This window comes from Emys orbicularis, chromosome 1, assembly GCF_028017835.1.
Source record: "Emys orbicularis isolate rEmyOrb1 chromosome 1, rEmyOrb1.hap1, whole genome shotgun sequence".
Taxonomy (NCBI): domain Eukaryota; kingdom Metazoa; phylum Chordata; order Testudines; family Emydidae; genus Emys; species Emys orbicularis.
In genome coordinates this window covers 206,780,799-206,799,117 of record NC_088683.1, presented here as the reverse complement: position 1 = coordinate 206,799,117, position 18,319 = coordinate 206,780,799, and the positions used below count along the sequence as shown (strand labels likewise).

The 18,319-nt window shown below is 44.6% G+C and overlaps 1 protein-coding gene across 1 annotated transcript in view; it reads right to left on the bottom strand.

Moving 5' to 3' along the window:
* Positions 1-17,225: 17,225 nt before the first annotated feature.
* Positions 17,226-18,319, bottom strand: part of IGSF5 (immunoglobulin superfamily member 5) — a 54,023-nt gene continuing 52,929 nt past the window's right edge. Inside the window, exon 9 of the mRNA XM_065397663.1 lies at positions 17,226-17,729. Coding sequence (XP_065253735.1) covers positions 17,226-17,729 — 504 coding nt within the window. The remainder of the gene's footprint in view (positions 17,730-18,319) is intronic.

Here is an 18,319-nt window from a genome sequence, read left to right as displayed (position 1 = left end):
GCGCTCAATGAGCCTGGCGCCTTGCGGGTGGTATGTGATGTGAAACACCACACAATTCCTCGCCCCCTAGCCCATTCTCTTACTTCCATCCCCGTGAAATGGGTTCCCTGATCACTCTGCACTTCAAGGGGGGATCCGTAATAGCGGATAAGTTCTTCTAACCCCTTTATAGTCTGCTCCTGTGTAGCACTTGCGCACGGGTATACGAAGAGCAGGCCAGAATACGTGTCTACTGCAGTCAGCGAGTACTTATGCCGCTGACTTTCAGGCAGCGGGCCAATGTAGTCCACCTGCCATACCTCCCCAGGTCTTTGGCCTTGCTTCAAGTACCCCTTCTCTGTTTTCAAGCGCTGGGGGGAGAGCCTCGTACACTGGGGGCAGTGCTGACGAGCGTCCCGCTGCGCACCGATCATAGTCTGCAACCCACGATCGGTGGCCCATTGCATTGCCTTTTCCCCCACCCCAGGTGACTGCTCTTTTGGTGTATCCACTCGGCCAGGCCGGGGGCAGCTACTGCGTAGACTGTGACCATGTCATCTACCTCTCTGTTGAACCGGGCCTCGTCTGCTTCCCCTATCAGGTGGGCGTCTACATGACGAACAGCAACGGGCCTCTGACTACAGGCATCCCAGATTGCAGGCCACATGTCGTACCCACAAAGGGGTCTGTCATGTACCTTCCAGCGAGCCGCATGCCAGACAGCCATCCACTGTGTCATGCCTTTGTAGACTGCCCAGCTATCTGTATATATAAAGAGGGGCCCTGGGTTCTCGGTGATGGTTATAAACGCTGCCCGTAGCTCAGCCCACTGGCTAGACAGGCCGGGGCTGGTCTCAAACAGTACTTCCTCAAGGCAGGGGTTGTACGCGGCCGCTCGCCACCAGCGTTCTGCTCCCCTATATGAAGCCGATCCATCAGTAAACCACGCAGCTTCTTGTTGTTGTTCGGTTAAGGAGGCGTAGGGAGGGGCCTCCACACAGGGCGGCTGAGGTACCTCGACTTGGGGAGCATAGGCTTCAGAGGGCAGTTCCTCAAAGGTGACAGCACCGAGGAGCCGTGCGTGCGTATCGGTAATGTTCGCCTGGGTCATTTGCATACGGAGCTGCAGGTAGTGTTTCCACTTCCATAGGGTTTGGGCCTGGGCTACTCCAGTCCGCGTAAGCGGGCTCTCGTCCCGGACCCAACCCATAATTGGAAGCGAAGTATGCACCTTCACAGGCTCCGCGCCTGTTATGGGCTCAGTTTGCTGGAGGGCCCATACTACTGCAAGCAGCTGCTGTTCGAGGGACATATACCGTTCAGCCGAGCCTCGTAGGGATCGCGACCACTACCCTATGGGCTCCTTCCGAGACGAGGCTTGCTGCCATAGCCCCCACGAGGCCACGTGGTCAACCACCGTTACCTCAAGTTCAAAGGGGGTGCCCAGTTTACCTGGGCTCAGTACTGCATGCTGGCTGAACGCCTCTTTAGCCTGTTGAAATGCGGCATGCTGTTTGGCTCCCCAACTAAATGTGGCTTTCTTCCGGACTACTGCTTGTATAGGCTGCAGGATATACCCTAGATGGGGAATAAACGTGCGCCAGTATCCTAAAAGGCCCAAGAAAGTTTGGGCTTGGCTTACGTTAGTGGGCTCTGGGAAGTGGGTAATCGTTTCAATGGCCTTCTGTGGGATTTTACGCTGGGGTCCTGACCAAAGTATGCCCAGGAATATCACCTCCTGGCTGGGTCCCTGGATTTTACTGGGGTTGACGGCCCATCCCCTGGCCGCCAAGACCTGCAAAACATTGTTCTTGGCCTCGGAAAGTGCCGTCTCATGGGGCCCACTCAGTAGGACATCATCAATATAGTGTTCCAAAACCACCCCCTCTGGGAGAGCCATCTGCTCCAGGTCTCGGCTAACCAACTGGTGACAGGTGGTAGGACTAGGTTTGTACCCCTGGGGCAGTACAGTGAACGTGTACTGCCAATCCTCCCACGTAAAGGTGAATTGATCTTGGCTCTGCGGGGCAATGGCGATGGAAAAGAAGGAATTTGCCAAGTCCACCACCACATGACACTGCCCTACTCGCGTTGCGAGGCGCTCCATGATGGAGACCATATCGGGAACTGCCGCCGTTAGGGTTGGGGTGACCCTGTTCAGATTGCGGTAGTCGACCGTCATGCGCCAGGTTCCGTCCTTTTTGCGGACTGGCCAAATTGGGCTGTTGAACGCGCTCATGGCAGGACGGATGATGTCCGCCTGGAGCAATCCTTTAACGGTGGCGATTATCTCCTCGTGCCCACCAGGTATCCGATACTGTTTGGTATTGGCTACCGTGGTAGGGGTCGGAAGCACCACGGGGTCCCACCACGGATGCCCTCGCAGCATGGTTACGACCGCTCGGACATACAGCGGACGCCCAAAGGAAAAGGGTCCCCACTGGGTGTCTATGGTCTGCCCTCGGAGGAGATCTATGCCCACTATGTACTCATGGATGGGGGCGATCAGAACGGTGACCCACATGGGAGGGGCTTTCCCGATGGCCAGCCTTAACTGAATTGGCGTGGCCTGAACATCCGCCCCTCCGAGGCCGCTCACCATTACTGACCGGCCCCGACAGGGCGGAGTGCCATGCAGTATAGTCACCTCCGCTCCTGTAGCCACGAGGGCCATTACTCGTTGCCGCCCCCCACTAGGCCAGTAGATCTCTACTGGGACATAAGGGCGGTGGTCCCCCACTACAAACCGCCTCACTTCCAAAGGAGGGGGCGGGGGGGACCTACCACCCCGTCAGTATTGGGCGGGCAGCTTCCACTCAACATAGTCCGCGGGTGGGGCAGACGGTTGTGCCCACTGAGGGGTGCCATCTGCCTTGTTTTGGGGCCCCCCTTTGTCCTTGGTGCGCTGTTCCGGCTTGAGCTGTAACCAGCGCCTTAACAGCTCAGCGTTGGTTTTTCCATCTACCTCCTCTAAGGGGGTCCCCGCTTTCAATAAGTCTTTGAACATAGTGTTGCGGCTAACCCTCTCCTTTTGCTTTACGTTCACCTGCCGCGGCTTGGTGGTTTTCATCATACCAACAATCTTTGTCAATTGCATCATGAGCTGTGCCGCGTCACCCACCGACCCTATGGCCCCTCCAACCATCGGGAGGATCATTGCCTTCAGGTGTGTGGGGGGGGCATTCCTCAGGAGTCGGGTACGAATGGTGCGGGTCAGCTCCACAGCGTCAGGCCCTTCAAAGTCCTCGGCAAATATGCCGGTGAGCATTCCCAGCTGTCGGAGCTGGCTAACCCCCTCTGGGATGGAAGCCCACTGCTCTAACCCGTCATCCATGTCTGCGGGTGAACTCCAAATGGTCTTAATAGCCATGGTTAACCATGACATAAGGGAAGGATATGGAAAGTCTGTCCTCGTGGCGGCCTCTGCCTTAAGACTCCTACGAAGGAGGGGGTCTGTGGTCAGCGAGCCCATCCTGCCTAGCTCAGCGGGGGTAAGGATAATCGCGTCCGCCCCCTCATCCCACAATCGGAGCAGCCACGCCAGCATCGATTCTTTGGGGCGCTGCTTGAAACGCTGCACAAAGTCCTGTATCTCAGAGGATTTAAATTCCCGGATAGTATCGCTTCCCACCATATTATCATTATCCCTGTGCGGCCCCTCGTACCACGTCTCGAAGTGTAAGAAGTGTAAGGTGATGCATTTAGGGATGACTAACAAGAATTTTAGTTATAAGCTGGGAACGCATAGGTTGGAAGTGACGGAGGAGGAGAAGGACCTCGGAGTCCTGGTTGATCGCAGGATGACTATGAGTCGGCAATGTGACGTGGCTGTGAAAAAAGCTAATGCGATCTTGGGATGCGTTAGGCGAGGTATTTCTAGTAAGGACAAGGAGGTGCTGCTTCCGTTATACAAGGCGCTGGTGAGACCTCATTTGGAGTACTGTGTGCAGTTCTGGTCTCCTATGTTTAAAAAGGACGAACTCAAACTGGAACGGGTACAGAGAAGGGCCACTAGGATGATCCGAGGAATGGAAAACCTTTCCTATGAAAGGAGACTCGAGGAGCTCGGTTTGTTTAGCCTAACCAAAAGAAGGCTGAGGGGGGATATGATTGCTCTCTTTAAATATATCAGAGGGATAAATACCAGGGAGGGAGAGGAATTATTTCAGCTCAGTACTAATGTGGACAGGAGAACGAATGGATATAAACTGGCCGTGGGGAAGTTTAGGCTTGAAATTAGACGAAAGTTTCTAACCGTCAGAGGGGTGAAATTTTGGAACAGCCTTCCGAGGGAAATGGTGGGGGCGAAAGACCTCCCTGGCTTCAAGATTAGGCTAGATAAGTTCATGGAGGGAATGGTTTGATGGGATAACGTGATTTTAGTCAATTAGGCAATAACGTGCCATCGCTGGTAAAATGAGGGTCCGGCTGGAGATTCTTGCCTGTATGCTCGGGGTTCTACTGATCGCCATATTTGGGGTCGGGAAGGAATTTTCCTCCAGGGTAGATTGGCAGAGGCCCTGGAGGTTTTTCGCCTTCCTCCGCAGCATAGGGCAGGGGTCACAAGCTGGAGGATTCTCTGTGACTTGAAGTCTTTATATCACGATCTGGAGACTTCAACAGCTGAGTTAAGGGAAAGTGGGTGGGTCAGCTTTTGTGGCCTGCATCATGCGGGAGGTCAGACTAGATGACCACAATGGTCCCTTCTTACCTTAAAATCTATGAGTCTATGAGTCTCAACAACAGGCCGCAGTTGCGGGTGGAGCCCCGTCTTCCCGCCATCCCCCTCCCCAGGGGACTCATCTTCACTTGTCTCCCAGATGTCCCCATCCCAGATCTCTGGGTCCCAATTGGTTTTGCGCACCAGTGCCTGTACGGCGAGGGGGCGCACATCCCGCCGCCCTCCCTTTCGCCGCCAGCGGTTCGCAATGCGAGCCGCCATGACCGTGCATCGGTGCTCCAACCGCTCGGCCCGTTCAGCTGTACCAGTGATGACCTCCTGGGTCAGTGAACGTGCCTCATTTGCTTGCTGCAAATCAGCCTCTAACCGTCCTATCCTATGGCGCTGAACCAGCAGCGCCTTGTCCACCACGCGGAGCGCAGTCAGGAAAACCCATCCCAGGTCTCCCGCTGCTTTACGCTCTGCGGGTCCTGCTTTATCCAGCCGGAGCTTGGATATCAGCTCCTCCAGCCTAACTGGGGTAACCCCCAGCTCCTGCTCAAGCTCCGGCCATGCGGCGGGGGCAACCATCCCCGCCAGCTTACGAGCCACTGGTGCCCACTGTCCCGTGGCGGGCCACCCGGGGATGCGGCTGTCTCCCTCCCCCTTATCCTTCCTCCCCCAAAGAGGCATTCTCAGGCCGGTATCCTGTTCGTGACGCCAATTGTGCCCACAAAGGGGGCCGTGATACCAGCGAAAGAATGACACTCAATGCCTGAGAGTAAAAAGCAAGGCTTTACTGAAAGAAGAACTTACACTCCAAAGAATCCATATGCATCCGAAGAAGTGGGTTGTAGCCCACGAAAGCTTATGCTCTAATAAATTTGTTAGTCTCTAAGGTGCCACAAGTACTCCTGTTATTTTTACACTCCAAGCGGCGCGGGGAGTCCCTGAGGTGCGCGGAGGGGCTGCGGGGGATTCTGACTGTCCGGGAAGAGCTGGCCAGGCAGGACTCCACTGAAGGGAGTCCGCTGCAATGCTATATCCCCCCGTGCTTATCTCAAGGTTACATGGGGTCAACAGCTGGCTACATTCATTTCATTCATAAATCGTACTCATTATATAAGCTAACTTGTTTACAGACAAAAACATGCTGAACTATACTAAACTACATTTTGGCAGGGTCTGCCGAACAAAGTTCATTGCATGGCCTTCAACTGCTTCCGCCTGCATTCAGTCACATACTCGGTCCGCCACTTAGCTCCTCGCCAAGCTTCCGCAACCTGTCCCCTACAGGGGTTCTGAGGGGGGCGGGAAGTGGGAGGGAGTGGAAGGGGCAGGGGCGGGGCTAGGGCAGGATGGGGGCGGGGCTAGGGTGGGGCTCCTCCCATCCTCTTTTTTGATTGTTGAAATATGGTAACCCTACCATTCACCAGTTGCAGTTTTATGAAGCAAATGCCAGTTATACTAGTCTAGTAGTTACTCAGAAAGAGCCGGATCCAAAGTCCGCTGAAGTAAATTGAAAGAAATTCTTTGATGTCAATGAGCTTTGAATCAAGCCCAAAATCTGGGTTCGCATTCATGAAAAAAAATCATTCTGTGGAATCTCTTCAACCCCCAGCTGAATCTACCATGTCTGAATTAAATGCACTGAAATTTTGTATTTCAGTTACTTCTTTCTTCCTCCACTCCCTCCTTCTATAACCTCCACTGCCTGTGGTATTGTTGTGAGTAATAAATGTAAATAATCTTTATACGTTTGAAAGCATTGAAAAATCCTGGATGCAGTCTATTTTGGCCCGATCTTGTAATAGCTGTAAATTCAACCAGCTTATATCTCTTTAAATTATTTTTCAGTATGATCAGTTTTACTCAGTGTGGTAGATTTTCAAAGGTACAAATGGCTCTTATGTATGTGCCTTTGAAAATCTACCTGATTTGACTAGATCTATACCAGCCTTTGAGCTATATCCTGCTGCTCTTACTTACTCTAAACTTCCACTGAAGTCAAAGGAACAAAAGGAGCAGGATCTGGCCCTTTGCTATGTCCCAAAATGAGTATGAGATTATACATTCTTCTCACATTAAGTTTACATAATGCAACATGGAGCGTCATACACTTTTAAGGCTTCTAAGGCAAAATGTATTCAGTGAACTCTGTGTTATGTTTAAATTACTGAGGTTGCTCAGTACATTATGTTCAGGTGTTATTTTTCCTATGGCTTTCACTCAAACATTTGCTGCCTTGGCAACTAAGTGCTGTGGTAAAGCACTATCTCACCCTTTCAACTCTCCTACAATTCAACTGTAGCCTCAATACCCTGAAGCTCTTCATCAGATGCAACTCTTACAAAGACAAGGTATATATTAAAAAAAGACTTTCACTAGCTGAATTCTGTTTGATAACCAAGTACCATACACCCCATTTCATAAATGTTTGAGACTAAGTATAACTGAAAGCTCTATGCCATCTTATTAGGTGGGAAATAAATATTTAGTCAATAAGGTGCAGGGCCGGCTCCAGGGTTTTGGTCGCCCCAAGCAGCCAAAAAAAAAAAAAAAAAAAAAAAGCAGATCGTGATCTGCAGCGGCAATTTGGCAGGAGGTCCTTCGCTTCGAGCGGGAGTGAAGGACCGTCCGCCAAATTGCCGCCAAATAGCTGGGCGTGCCGCCCCCCTCCGGAGTGGCCGCCCCAAGCACCTGCTTGCCAGGCTGGTGCCTGGAGCCGGCCCTGATAAGGTGAATACCTTTCGTGGGCAATGCTGAGAGTTTGCATCTGTTACTTCTACCCAGCCCACTCAAATGTGAGATGCTTTCTTGTTGTAAAGAGAAACCGCTGCAAGAAGTCAAGGCTATTTTTAAATAGCTATGACTAGGTGGGTTCAGGTAGCTTATTCCGAATACCCTGTGAAATACAAAACTGAACGAGACAACCTTAAGAAACCTTACTCTGGAATGAAATACTGTATGTCCATGAAGTACTTCTTTCCAGGCCCATGCGTAAAGAATTCAAATCAGAACACTTAATAATGGAACATGGAGTGGTTTTACCAGGTTGGCAACCCTAGCCAATGTCCTTGAGAATTTTCATTTTACCAGTTAATACTTTTAAAAGATATTGTTGGCATTAATGAACCTTACACTAATGCTATGTAAAAACCTACCATAGCTGCATGATTGAACTTCTGACACCAAAGCAAATAGATGCAGTCTGTCAGCACATACAGTTTGTGGTTGCACTACACAGTTCTGAAAAAAGTCAATTTTTTTTAGTTTGTGACATTTACAATATCATGTAAACATCATGTTATGTAGGCATAATTCATATTGCTGTGTCCTGCCATCTACTGCAGAATGAAAAGAAAACTGCAGAATCTGCTTCTGGGGATGGCTGTGTTTTTAGGGCTGGAGCTCAGCAAATAAATGAAAGGATTCCTTTGTATTGCTCATTTGCTACAAATGGAGAGGCTCTTGGAATCATAGAATATCAGGGTTGGAAGGGACCTCAGGAGATCATCTAGTCCAACCCCCTGCTCAAAGGAGGACCAATCCCCAGATTGATTTTTGCCCCAGATCTCTAACTGGCCCCCTCAAGGATTGAACTCACAACCCTGGGTTTAGCAGGCCAATGCTCAAACCACTTGACCTAGAGTTGACCAAAAAATGTAATTTCCATCCTGCCTGAAATCTGGAAATTTGGTTTTGTCCCAGACTGGGGTGAAAAGTCAAAATCTTGGCATTTTGTACAAAATGAAAACATTCCAAAAATATTTTATTTCAATCTCAAAATGTTTCTTTTCAGCTTTTATGTTACATAATAATATAATATAATATTCAAAACGATAAAGATGAAACGTTTTGACCTTATTGAAATGAAACATTTTGATAATTGCCCATTGAAACTGTCTACCATGCTGCTATTTTTGCATGAAACATTTCAGTTTTGTCATAACATTTTCTAGTGGAGAACCTGAACTGGTCTAATGTCATAATTTCTGTTCCACGGGAACTTGTGACATTTCAAAATTTCCTTTCACTGGAACAAAAAATCAAAATTTCCCATGAACTGAAAATTCTGAACATATTTTGTTTCAGAAATATCAAAGTGTCCATATCAAAGTGCCTTTTGAGTGTTTTATATATTATATTAAGGTAATATAAAAGTCTAAACATTAAAGTTGAAATGAGGTTCTTCTACCTTATCAAAACAAAATGTCTGATAATTTTTCATCAAATCAGCATTTTCTGTTCTGTTAGAAATTTTTCAACCAGTTCTAAATGTTAAATAAAATTTCTTCTCAGTACAATTTTCATATTTGTACCACAATACAATGATGCAGGAGAGCTTGTTACTCATTCACTTGTACTGGAAGCCTTACCAAAGCTATATTTTTCTATTCTGTGATACAGTTCAGTTTGAATATTGGTGTAACTTTAGGTCTGATCATGGCATTAAATGGGAATTCCCCCTAGCAGAACTCTCGTAGATTTGGGCCCTACATTTTGTTGCAAATGGATTTTATCTTTAGGTTTGTTACAGATTTACTTTAGCCTACACTAATATTAAAGGATATCAGATATAATAATACTAATACCAATACGATATTGATTTTTCTCAATTCATTGTTAATACAAAGGAAGGACACATAGACTCTTAGATATAAATTATTTATGTTATCTCTGTATAATGTCAATGTTTTGGGTCCCATTGAGGTCAATGAGAGTTCATTTGAAAAATCCCATCCTAAATAGACAAGACAGACAAAAGGTGGGGGAGTATTCCAGAATTTGAAATATCTTTGTAGATAACTGGATGTGTCAAAATATGAATTGGCCTCAGCATTTGATCTGACTGACAGTAAAATGCTACTAATAATGCAGAATCTGGATTCAGTAGTCACAATTTAATGAAATTGAAAATGCTCAGAGTGCAAAACAAAATTTTCCCACAATTCAGGATCTGGATTTATTCTCTTTGTTGCATAGAATATCATTGTAGAGATAATTCTGATGCCATCACTTCTTTCCAACATTCAAAAGTACTGATCCTTACGAAATATCAATATATAAATTACAGGATAACTTAGAAAGTTATGAGTATATGGCAGCTAGATCAGTTAGAAAATGGTTTTTTTCCATGGAAAATTTTAACTTTTTGGTGAAAAATCATAAACTGAAAATTTTCAGCTGAAAATTGAAAAAGTTTCAGCCCATAATTTTTGGCTGAAAACCAAAACTTTGTACTTGGTAATGCCACTTTAGTGCCTCATGTGAGTTGTAGTTCAGGTGCATCATGCCCCCATTCTCCTCTATAGGCCAAGCTCCCTGGTCAGACTACATCTCCCATGATGCACCACAGTCTCCCATCTTGATGAGCCACTGTGATGCATCATGAGAGAATCTGGCCAGAGTAAGCCAAGAGAGATGTTTGGCTAGAGAACTCAGCATATAGAGAAGAACAGGGAAATGACACATCCAACTTCAGCTCTCATGAGGCATTGCTACATGAATTCTGAATCAACATTTTTCATTTTTCAGCTGACATTCTGTTTTTCAATCAAAAACTGATTTTTTTTTTGTTTTTATGTGTTCACTTTTCTGACAAACAGTTGAATTTTTCTTTAGAAAACAGACACTTTTTGCAAAAAAAAGATTTGATTGAAAATCCTCAACCAGCCCTATTGGAAATAAGAAATGGAAAAGTTTGTTGATGATGGAGCTTGGGATGATCAGAAAGTATAAATTAAGTAATATAAAAGCAATATTATACTATCCAGCAATAGATTTTGCTGTTCCGGACTAATAAATCTCCAGCTTATATAGTCTCTGATCTTTCAGTTGGATCTGGGTGAGCAAACCTTTGTGCCCACGTGGAGCCTTACTGACTTCCATGGGACTCCACTGCATGGCCCCTTGCCATTGGGAAGTCCCCTGGGAGTCAGTGGAGCTCTGCAAGGTGCACCTGCCTGGATCCTATTACAGGATCAGGTCCATCATTTGTATACAGAATTTTGTTGAAAATGTGTATGTTAAAGTCAAGATTGTTAGTTCTTCTTGGTAGAAATTGTTCATTATATGAAAAATAGATAAATCTATGGTCCTGTTTTCAAATATAAGTGAAATTATGGTGATCTTTCTGTGTTGCAGGAAGTCATCCAAAAGTGTAAATTTCAGCGATACAGGAACCTCAAAGAGCAGTAACTCCTATACAAGTGTCACGTTTCTGATTTTCCTTGGGTTGACTGGATAATCAGTAAGTCTTCGAGGTGATACTCTGTTCTGCTGCACCTTATAAGGTACCTATGGATAATTAACAAACAATTACGTATTAGATTATATCAGAATGAAATCCATCCAGTGTCCCACTCAAAACCCAAGTATAAAGAAAAACAGGATCAGGAAGAAAGAATACACTTATGTAAGTTTCACATGTGACACACTGATTGTAGGACTGACAATTCTGGCATTTGTTAATTAATAATTTGCAGTCTGAGAGCTGCTAGTACACCCTTGTAATCTGTACCCCTTTCAGCAAAAGATGGTTGAAATACCTCTTCTCTGATCTTTTTTACTGAAGCTATTCAACAAGCTGAAATAAAAGTAGGACTTCTGGCATTGTTCTCTTAATACTAAAATTAAAAATGTTAAACATGTCAACCAAAGGGAAGCAATATTTTAGAAGTAGGTCACCTGACTTTGCATTGTTGATTTAGGGTGGGATTTTCAAAAGGCATTGGCCTACCTCTGCTCCCATCATAGGCAATGGGAATTTTACAATTGATCACAGTGGGGCCAGAGTTAGGTCTACGCTGAGCACTTTTGGAAATCCTCCCCTAGAAGATTTGTGGTTAGTATAACAGACTTCCATCCTTAATTACGTATGAGTCTGTGCAAAATATCATATGAAAGAGAAAAGACAAGGTAGAATAAGACTCAAAATCCTCAGCTACTGCAACCAAGAAATATATACTTCAGATTGTTAAACCTCAAAAAAATACTGAGGTTTAAGAAAAATAGTTACTTATTGAGGAGCTCCAAAGACAAGAAATTACTGCAAAATTATAATTGTGCAACTTCACAAATGTAGTTTCACAATTGTAAACCATCAGGGAATTATAGCCAATGACCCAGGTCCTCGACTATGGCTGAGGAGCATACAGTGCAAATCAGGACATATGGAACAAAATAAAATTGCTTTGGGCTCCCCAAACCCTGGACAATCTGTGTGCTAGTATAGTCCCCAGTGTGACTAGCAATGATTGACTCATAATAGGCCTGACCATAAGTCCACTGAAGTCAATGGGAGTCTCTCCATTCACTTCAGTGGGGCTTTGGATCATACCCAAGATGAGAAAACTGGATCTCAGCTACTGAATAGTCTTCCTGTGGTTTGCCTGAGTCTAAAGTGTAAGTGCTGAAATCTATGTTCTCTTGGTATTCTGCCTGTATTTAACATCTTAAATAATGCATCTGGTACATATGAATTATTTAATAGGTCATAGAAGAAAATGTTAGATAACAAATGTGGACAATATTGCTCCATTTTTGCTTTGGATTTAATGGCTCCCGGCACCTCAAAGAAAACCACAGGATAAATATAATTATTCCAGGAACATGTCATAAGACAGCTGTCTTCTGTTTCAAACATGAGTCTGTTTCTTTTTTCTTCTGCATCACTGAAACATATGTTAGCTGCCAAATTTACCCACGTTTATTAACTATTTATTTCAACAGAGAGTGAGTAGTGCTTTCAGAAGTGACCAGGTGGCCCATCTCTGCTTAAGAGACCCTTTCAGGGACCTTTCTGCTGGTCCCTGCTGATCTTAGCCTCTTGCAATTTAGCAACAGTCTGAGGACTTTGCCTATCTCCCTCAGCAGAGTCATTGCTCACTTGTAATTTCCAGAGCACAGGTGATCTTTCCTTTGGTCTGTGGTACCTATGGGAAGAATAGCTGACAGCAATTGTTCAGGTTATGGCCAAACAATATTGGGCATTTCTTGATACTTCAGTTATAGGTATGGTCATTATGTCAGACCATCTGAGACAAGTCACATAAATAAAAGTGCAGGATCGCTACCTGCAGAAAAATTTACAGATTTATAAAAGAAATGGTGCAGATATCAGCTGAAAAAATCGGAAGGCAAATGTTATGTTTGCGGAAAGCAGCCACCTGCTTCTCAGATATTCTGGACTGCCCATCTAACATAAATCATATTGAAAAGATTAAACTAATAGTGGGAAGGTTCAGTTTGTTTGTTGCACTTAATAACCATGAAGTCTCAAATAAAGACAAAGCAGAATTGCATAGTTCAGAACTGGCTCTGAACTTTCCCAACCTATGGAATTTTTTTAAATCTGATGTTTAGCAAAGTGTAGACCCATGCCATTTCCATAGTTTTGTTGCACCAAAATATTTCACTGTGTTTGACTTTATTAAAAAAGTCAATTGCACCAAACACTACTGTAGTGTTATTGTGAGATATAGGGTTTGGGACCATTATTAGACAATGCCATAGTAGGGTCAGTTTTTGCTGGTGGTGGTGGTTGTTTTAATAAGGGTGAACTGACAGAGGCAGTCTTGAATAATGTTATGGCTCGTAGATAGGGAAGGGGAAGGGGAGTCTTCTATTGCCTTGGAAATCCCATCCAAAGGTATGGACAATTGCAGTTCCCCCCTCTCCACCCAGAAAGGGCTGAGGCAGTATGTGCACTCCCACTGCAGGCACTATAGAAAGGGATTATGCCCCTAAAAGCACAACAGGCATGCTTCACTATTGCCATGCATCTTGTGTATATATTTACACCAGTTCCAAGTGAATGAAAAGTGCGTGTAAAAGGCTATCACCCTGCTCTGGCTGAGTTTTACACCCACACTGCACTGGTGTAAATGCCTACACACGGTGCAGTGAATTAGGCCTAGTGTCTGCGAGATCCCCCTGCAGCCATGCGGCTCTACTCAGTCTGTGGCTAACTGGTACCATCTAGCCCCTGGCAATTTAGCATTCCCTAATGAAGATTTAAAAAGATCAGATGCATTATACGGTTTCATACGTGAAATTCAGATACTTAGGAGCACAATCGTAACTTCTTGATTTCTATCATTGTGTTATGGATGCCATGCCCTCAGCTTGGTTTGATTCAAAGCTTTTTCTTCTTTGGAATAATTCAGCACATATGTGTTTCCAGTCTTCACAGGATCACTCTCGGACCTCATGAAGATTAATGGTTTCATTGTCAATTATGTCTAATGTGCTGGGGGGAGAAGTAGCAACAGTGAGGCTTGATTCGTTTAATGAAGTATCTGATGCTGTATTATCAATGTTCTTAGATGGTCACAATGATCCCCTCTGTCAAATATGAAGCAAAATGGTAGCATTCCTTCTTCATAGCTTTAAATCTCTCTGCAGTCATAGCATGAAATTCTTTATCCATTGACGATTGTCAGTAAAAAGCTTAAAACCCCACATGCTGATTTCTCAACTGCCCTCAAGGTTATTGAAAGCATAAAGTCTTTCTTATCACATTGGCTTGGTTGGGAGGAACTGGATACCAAATCAATCTTTCTGTCTATTACAGCTCTTCAGCCACACAAAAGGAAGTAGTAGTCCATGGATGAAGCTGAGGATAAAACTGGTGCATGCAGTAGCTCACTTCAGGGTTGAATTCTTTAACTGTGTTTCTTTAATCAGTGAAAGAAAGATTTCAGCTAGTACAAGCACAGTGTAGTCATTTTAATTCCTATATGACATCAAGTAGATGAATGATGTGCACACATCTGCTATTAGGAAACAGAGGTTTGATCTTCAAATTGACTTGACAGATGGCAGTGCCTCAGACACGGATGCTATGGAAATGTGAGATGAGCTGAAGGTCCTGCCTATTGTTACCCAGCCAAAGCTCCACCTCCAACAGCATTAGAACAAATTGCTGAAATTAATATAGTAGGCGTGTTTCCAAGCATGTCTGTTTGCTCGACGCACTCTACTGTACTCACAGCTGGAGCTACGGGGCAGCACACAGCTTAGAGGCCCGGTCCCTACTCAAGCAAAACTCTGCCTGAAATCAGTGGGAGTTTAACCTGCAGGTTCAGGCCTTTGTTATGGCTTGGCTTACAGTGAGAGGAGTCTGTGTGCTTGTATGCGTGGTGTGTCTTTAAAGAGGCTGACTCTCTTACTGGGGGACCTCTTTGGAAGCTCTTCCAATCAGGTGCATTCCAGAGGTAGGACTGAGTATCAGCCAGCTGGTAGGTCAGGGGACATCTCCTGTTTGTTTTAGGTTTCAAGGTTGCTTACCCACATTTGTTTCTTTTAATTCCAAATTTTATTTTAGTTATTTATTTCAATGGATAAATGAGCAAACAAGCACCCATCCCAAAGCCTGGATACCCTAACAATAATTCAAATGCACCATATCACAACATCCACTGTGACAAAAATCATGTCACAGAACAGACTGCCTCCATACCCTCAGTTGTGTAACACCATCAGCCATACTCTCCTGCTCACCCAAAGTCACTCCCCGCACATGCCCAAAACAAGATCATAACCTTGCTCCCCTGCCTGGGCATCTGGAAAAAATAATCATCATTGTGTCTATTAACTGGAACTGCCTTTTCTTCAAAAGTGTCATGTCCATTTCTTGTCCTATTAATCAAGATTCACTGGCCAATGAACATCATAACAGGACATACTCAATGGTACATTTCACCCTTAAATGTGAAGTTACTTGCTGTCATGGTTTGTATTTCTGTTTTATTGGCCTTTTAATTCAGTTTTGATAGTGCAGTTTTTCTTCTCAAACAATCCACAGAGTCCCCATGTGGTTATATGTAATGCAATAAATGTGGCCACTACCCCAGCCTCATTCCATCATAAAACCATAACTGCAACTAACTAATATTTCTAATTTATATGCTGTCATTTGTAGTAGTTAGAATGAAAACCAGATCCCTCCCCATTACTGGAACTATGACTCGCGTTAGATTAAAAAATAAGGACTGCAGATATTATGCCAAATCCAAGCCTGGTGTAGCTCTACTGAAGGCAATTGACTTACGCTGAGGATGGATTTGGTCCACTATACATATACAGATGATTTTACAAAATGATCATCTTGTCTATCAGAGGCATTTATGGTATATTAAGTGGGCCAGTTATGGAACTTGCTTACTAGAGCACCCAGTCCTGCAAGGTTCTGAGTGCTTTCAATGCCTGTTGAAATCAAGGGGAATTGAAGGAGCTCAGTACCTCACCGAGAGTGCTCAGCACCTTTACAGTTGGTCCTCATAGCTCTTACTGGGGCAAAAAAAAACCTGTGGTCCTGACCCAACGTGCACTGATGTCAATGTAAAAACTTCAATTCAGTGGACTTTGCATCATGCCATGTAGGACTGAAATCAGTGCTTCAAAGAAAGTGAAACAACCCTAAGGACCAAAGCTAAATGCATTGAGAGTATCTTACTCCCAGAGCATAAATTTAGTCCACAGCTTACCCCTGTGACTGGGAACAAGAAGCACACTTCATTATCATCACTGACAGTAACAAAATATGCAATTAAACAGAATTCTGCAACTCTCATCTTCCTGTGGCTTTTCCTTAGCTAATGCATTCACAGTGGAGACTTTCCAGTACCTCTGCACAGATGCCTTGGCCTCGTCTTCTGCTTGCTGGCAATTTTCTCCTTAGCTCAATATTTATATCATATCGTTTTTAAACTGATAAATGCTACAGCATTAGTTTTCCCTATGATGATTTGCCAAATCTTTTGCTTATGGTATGAACTGATCAGTGCAGTTGCTGTGCAAAAGAACCAGTATTCATAGTCTATGAACGTTTTACATTAGTTTCTATTCTGATGAGATTAATTCATGACAGCTGTTGTCTGTGTTGTTCCATGTTGCCAGTTTATATAAAGAGACACTGTATGTTCCTGAGCGCTTTACTCCAAGGAGTAGGGAGCAAGGATTTCTATGTAAACAAAATCTTTGGTGCCAAATCCCATCTAGTAATTTAAAATAGCACCTTGTTAAGCATGGAAAAGTAAATGCCAAATTTGATGTCAACATGGTTTAAGATCCTAATCAGAAGCCTGATCCAAAGCCTATTGAAGTCAATAGGAGTTTTTCTACTGGCTGCATTGTGTGCTAGATTAGGCCCTAAATGCCTAACACTTTGCATCTAATTTTCATGTAGGCTGGGGAATGTACTGTACAGAAGAAATGTTTAAATCAATCAGTACAGAATGTTACAATATGCTAAACACATGGAATTTATTTTAAACAAGGGAAATAAGACACAAACATGGAACTCAATAATGGAGGAAATGAAAAAAAAGAAGACCCAACCAAAACCTTCCTGATTATAATGGAGGAAAGGGGAGCCAAAACCAACAATTTCTAAATCTGAAAGGAGGAGCAAAACAAAAGGTAGAAGGTTTGTAAAAACAAAAGTAATGCTGCTGCACTTGATAGTATGGAAGATCAAAGGGGCAGCTCTTAGATTGATGGATCTAAGGTTCAGGTGAGGGCTTCAGGTTTGTTCAGTCTTGAGTTGCTGGTGCTGGCCCCTGGATTGATGATTCCTGGATTACAGATGAGGATCCTTTGGTTTCTGAGTCACTAGCTGGGGGTTCTGGCCTGTGGATTTCTGGTTCCTTGACTGGGGTTGCTGACCCCCAAATTGTTTGGTCCTGGCAGGAGGGTTCTGGTTCTTGATTTGCTGCCCCTGGGGCTGGTGGATCCTAGGTTGTGGGTGCTGACTTCTGAGTTGTTGTTTGTTTGTTTGTAGGTGCTGACCCTTTAGTTGCTGAGTTCTGGGATGCCGGGCCGTAGTGTGTGGGTGCTGATGTCTGTGTTGGTATTTGTGGCGGTACAGGGTCCTGGTATGTGGATGCTGGCTTCTGGATTGCAGGGTCCTGGGGTAAATGATCCTTAAGTGAGGGGTCCTTATTTGCTGCCTCTTGTAGTTTTGTGTCTTAGGTTGCTGCCTATGATGATTAAGGTGATGCACAGGTGAAATGGAAGTGTGGTATGGAAGAGAACGTGATGATCTGGGGACCTGAGATGACTGCCACCTTACATGTGTTGAGATCTGTATGAGAAAAGGAAGCAGGTTATGATCAGAATGCACGTTGAATAATCACATGATGATAGATACCCAACATGTTTGTGGCTAGATCGGTACATGTGAATCCACAAGGAGTTGAAGACAAACATAAAGGTCAGAGCAATCCTATTTGTGGCACTATAGGGCCTGAATGTACAAGACCTCCTCTCAGTCCTCCTAAGATGTCAGTACTATGGGTATGATATTTCTGATGTCTGCACACTACTTTATTTGCACTGCAGTGAGTACATTATGAACATAATAGTACTCACAATACTATCAGAGCACACATATAGTTTTGACTAGGAAAAATGCTAATATTTGGATTCAGAATCTATTCATTCTCAGTGACTGTGTTTGCATTATAGTCAATTGCTCCAGGCATGAATGCCATTTGAAAATGAAGCCCTGTTGTCAAACCCTGCCCATCTCCTGCTGCCACTGCTGCTTCTGTTCTTCTTTCTGCTGATTCCTCGAGGTGTCAAGGAAGCCAAGCACAGAGATCTCAATCCCTTCCTCCATCATCCAGGGATGGAGAGACAAGTGCTTGGGTCTTCACTTCCCATTCTCTTTCC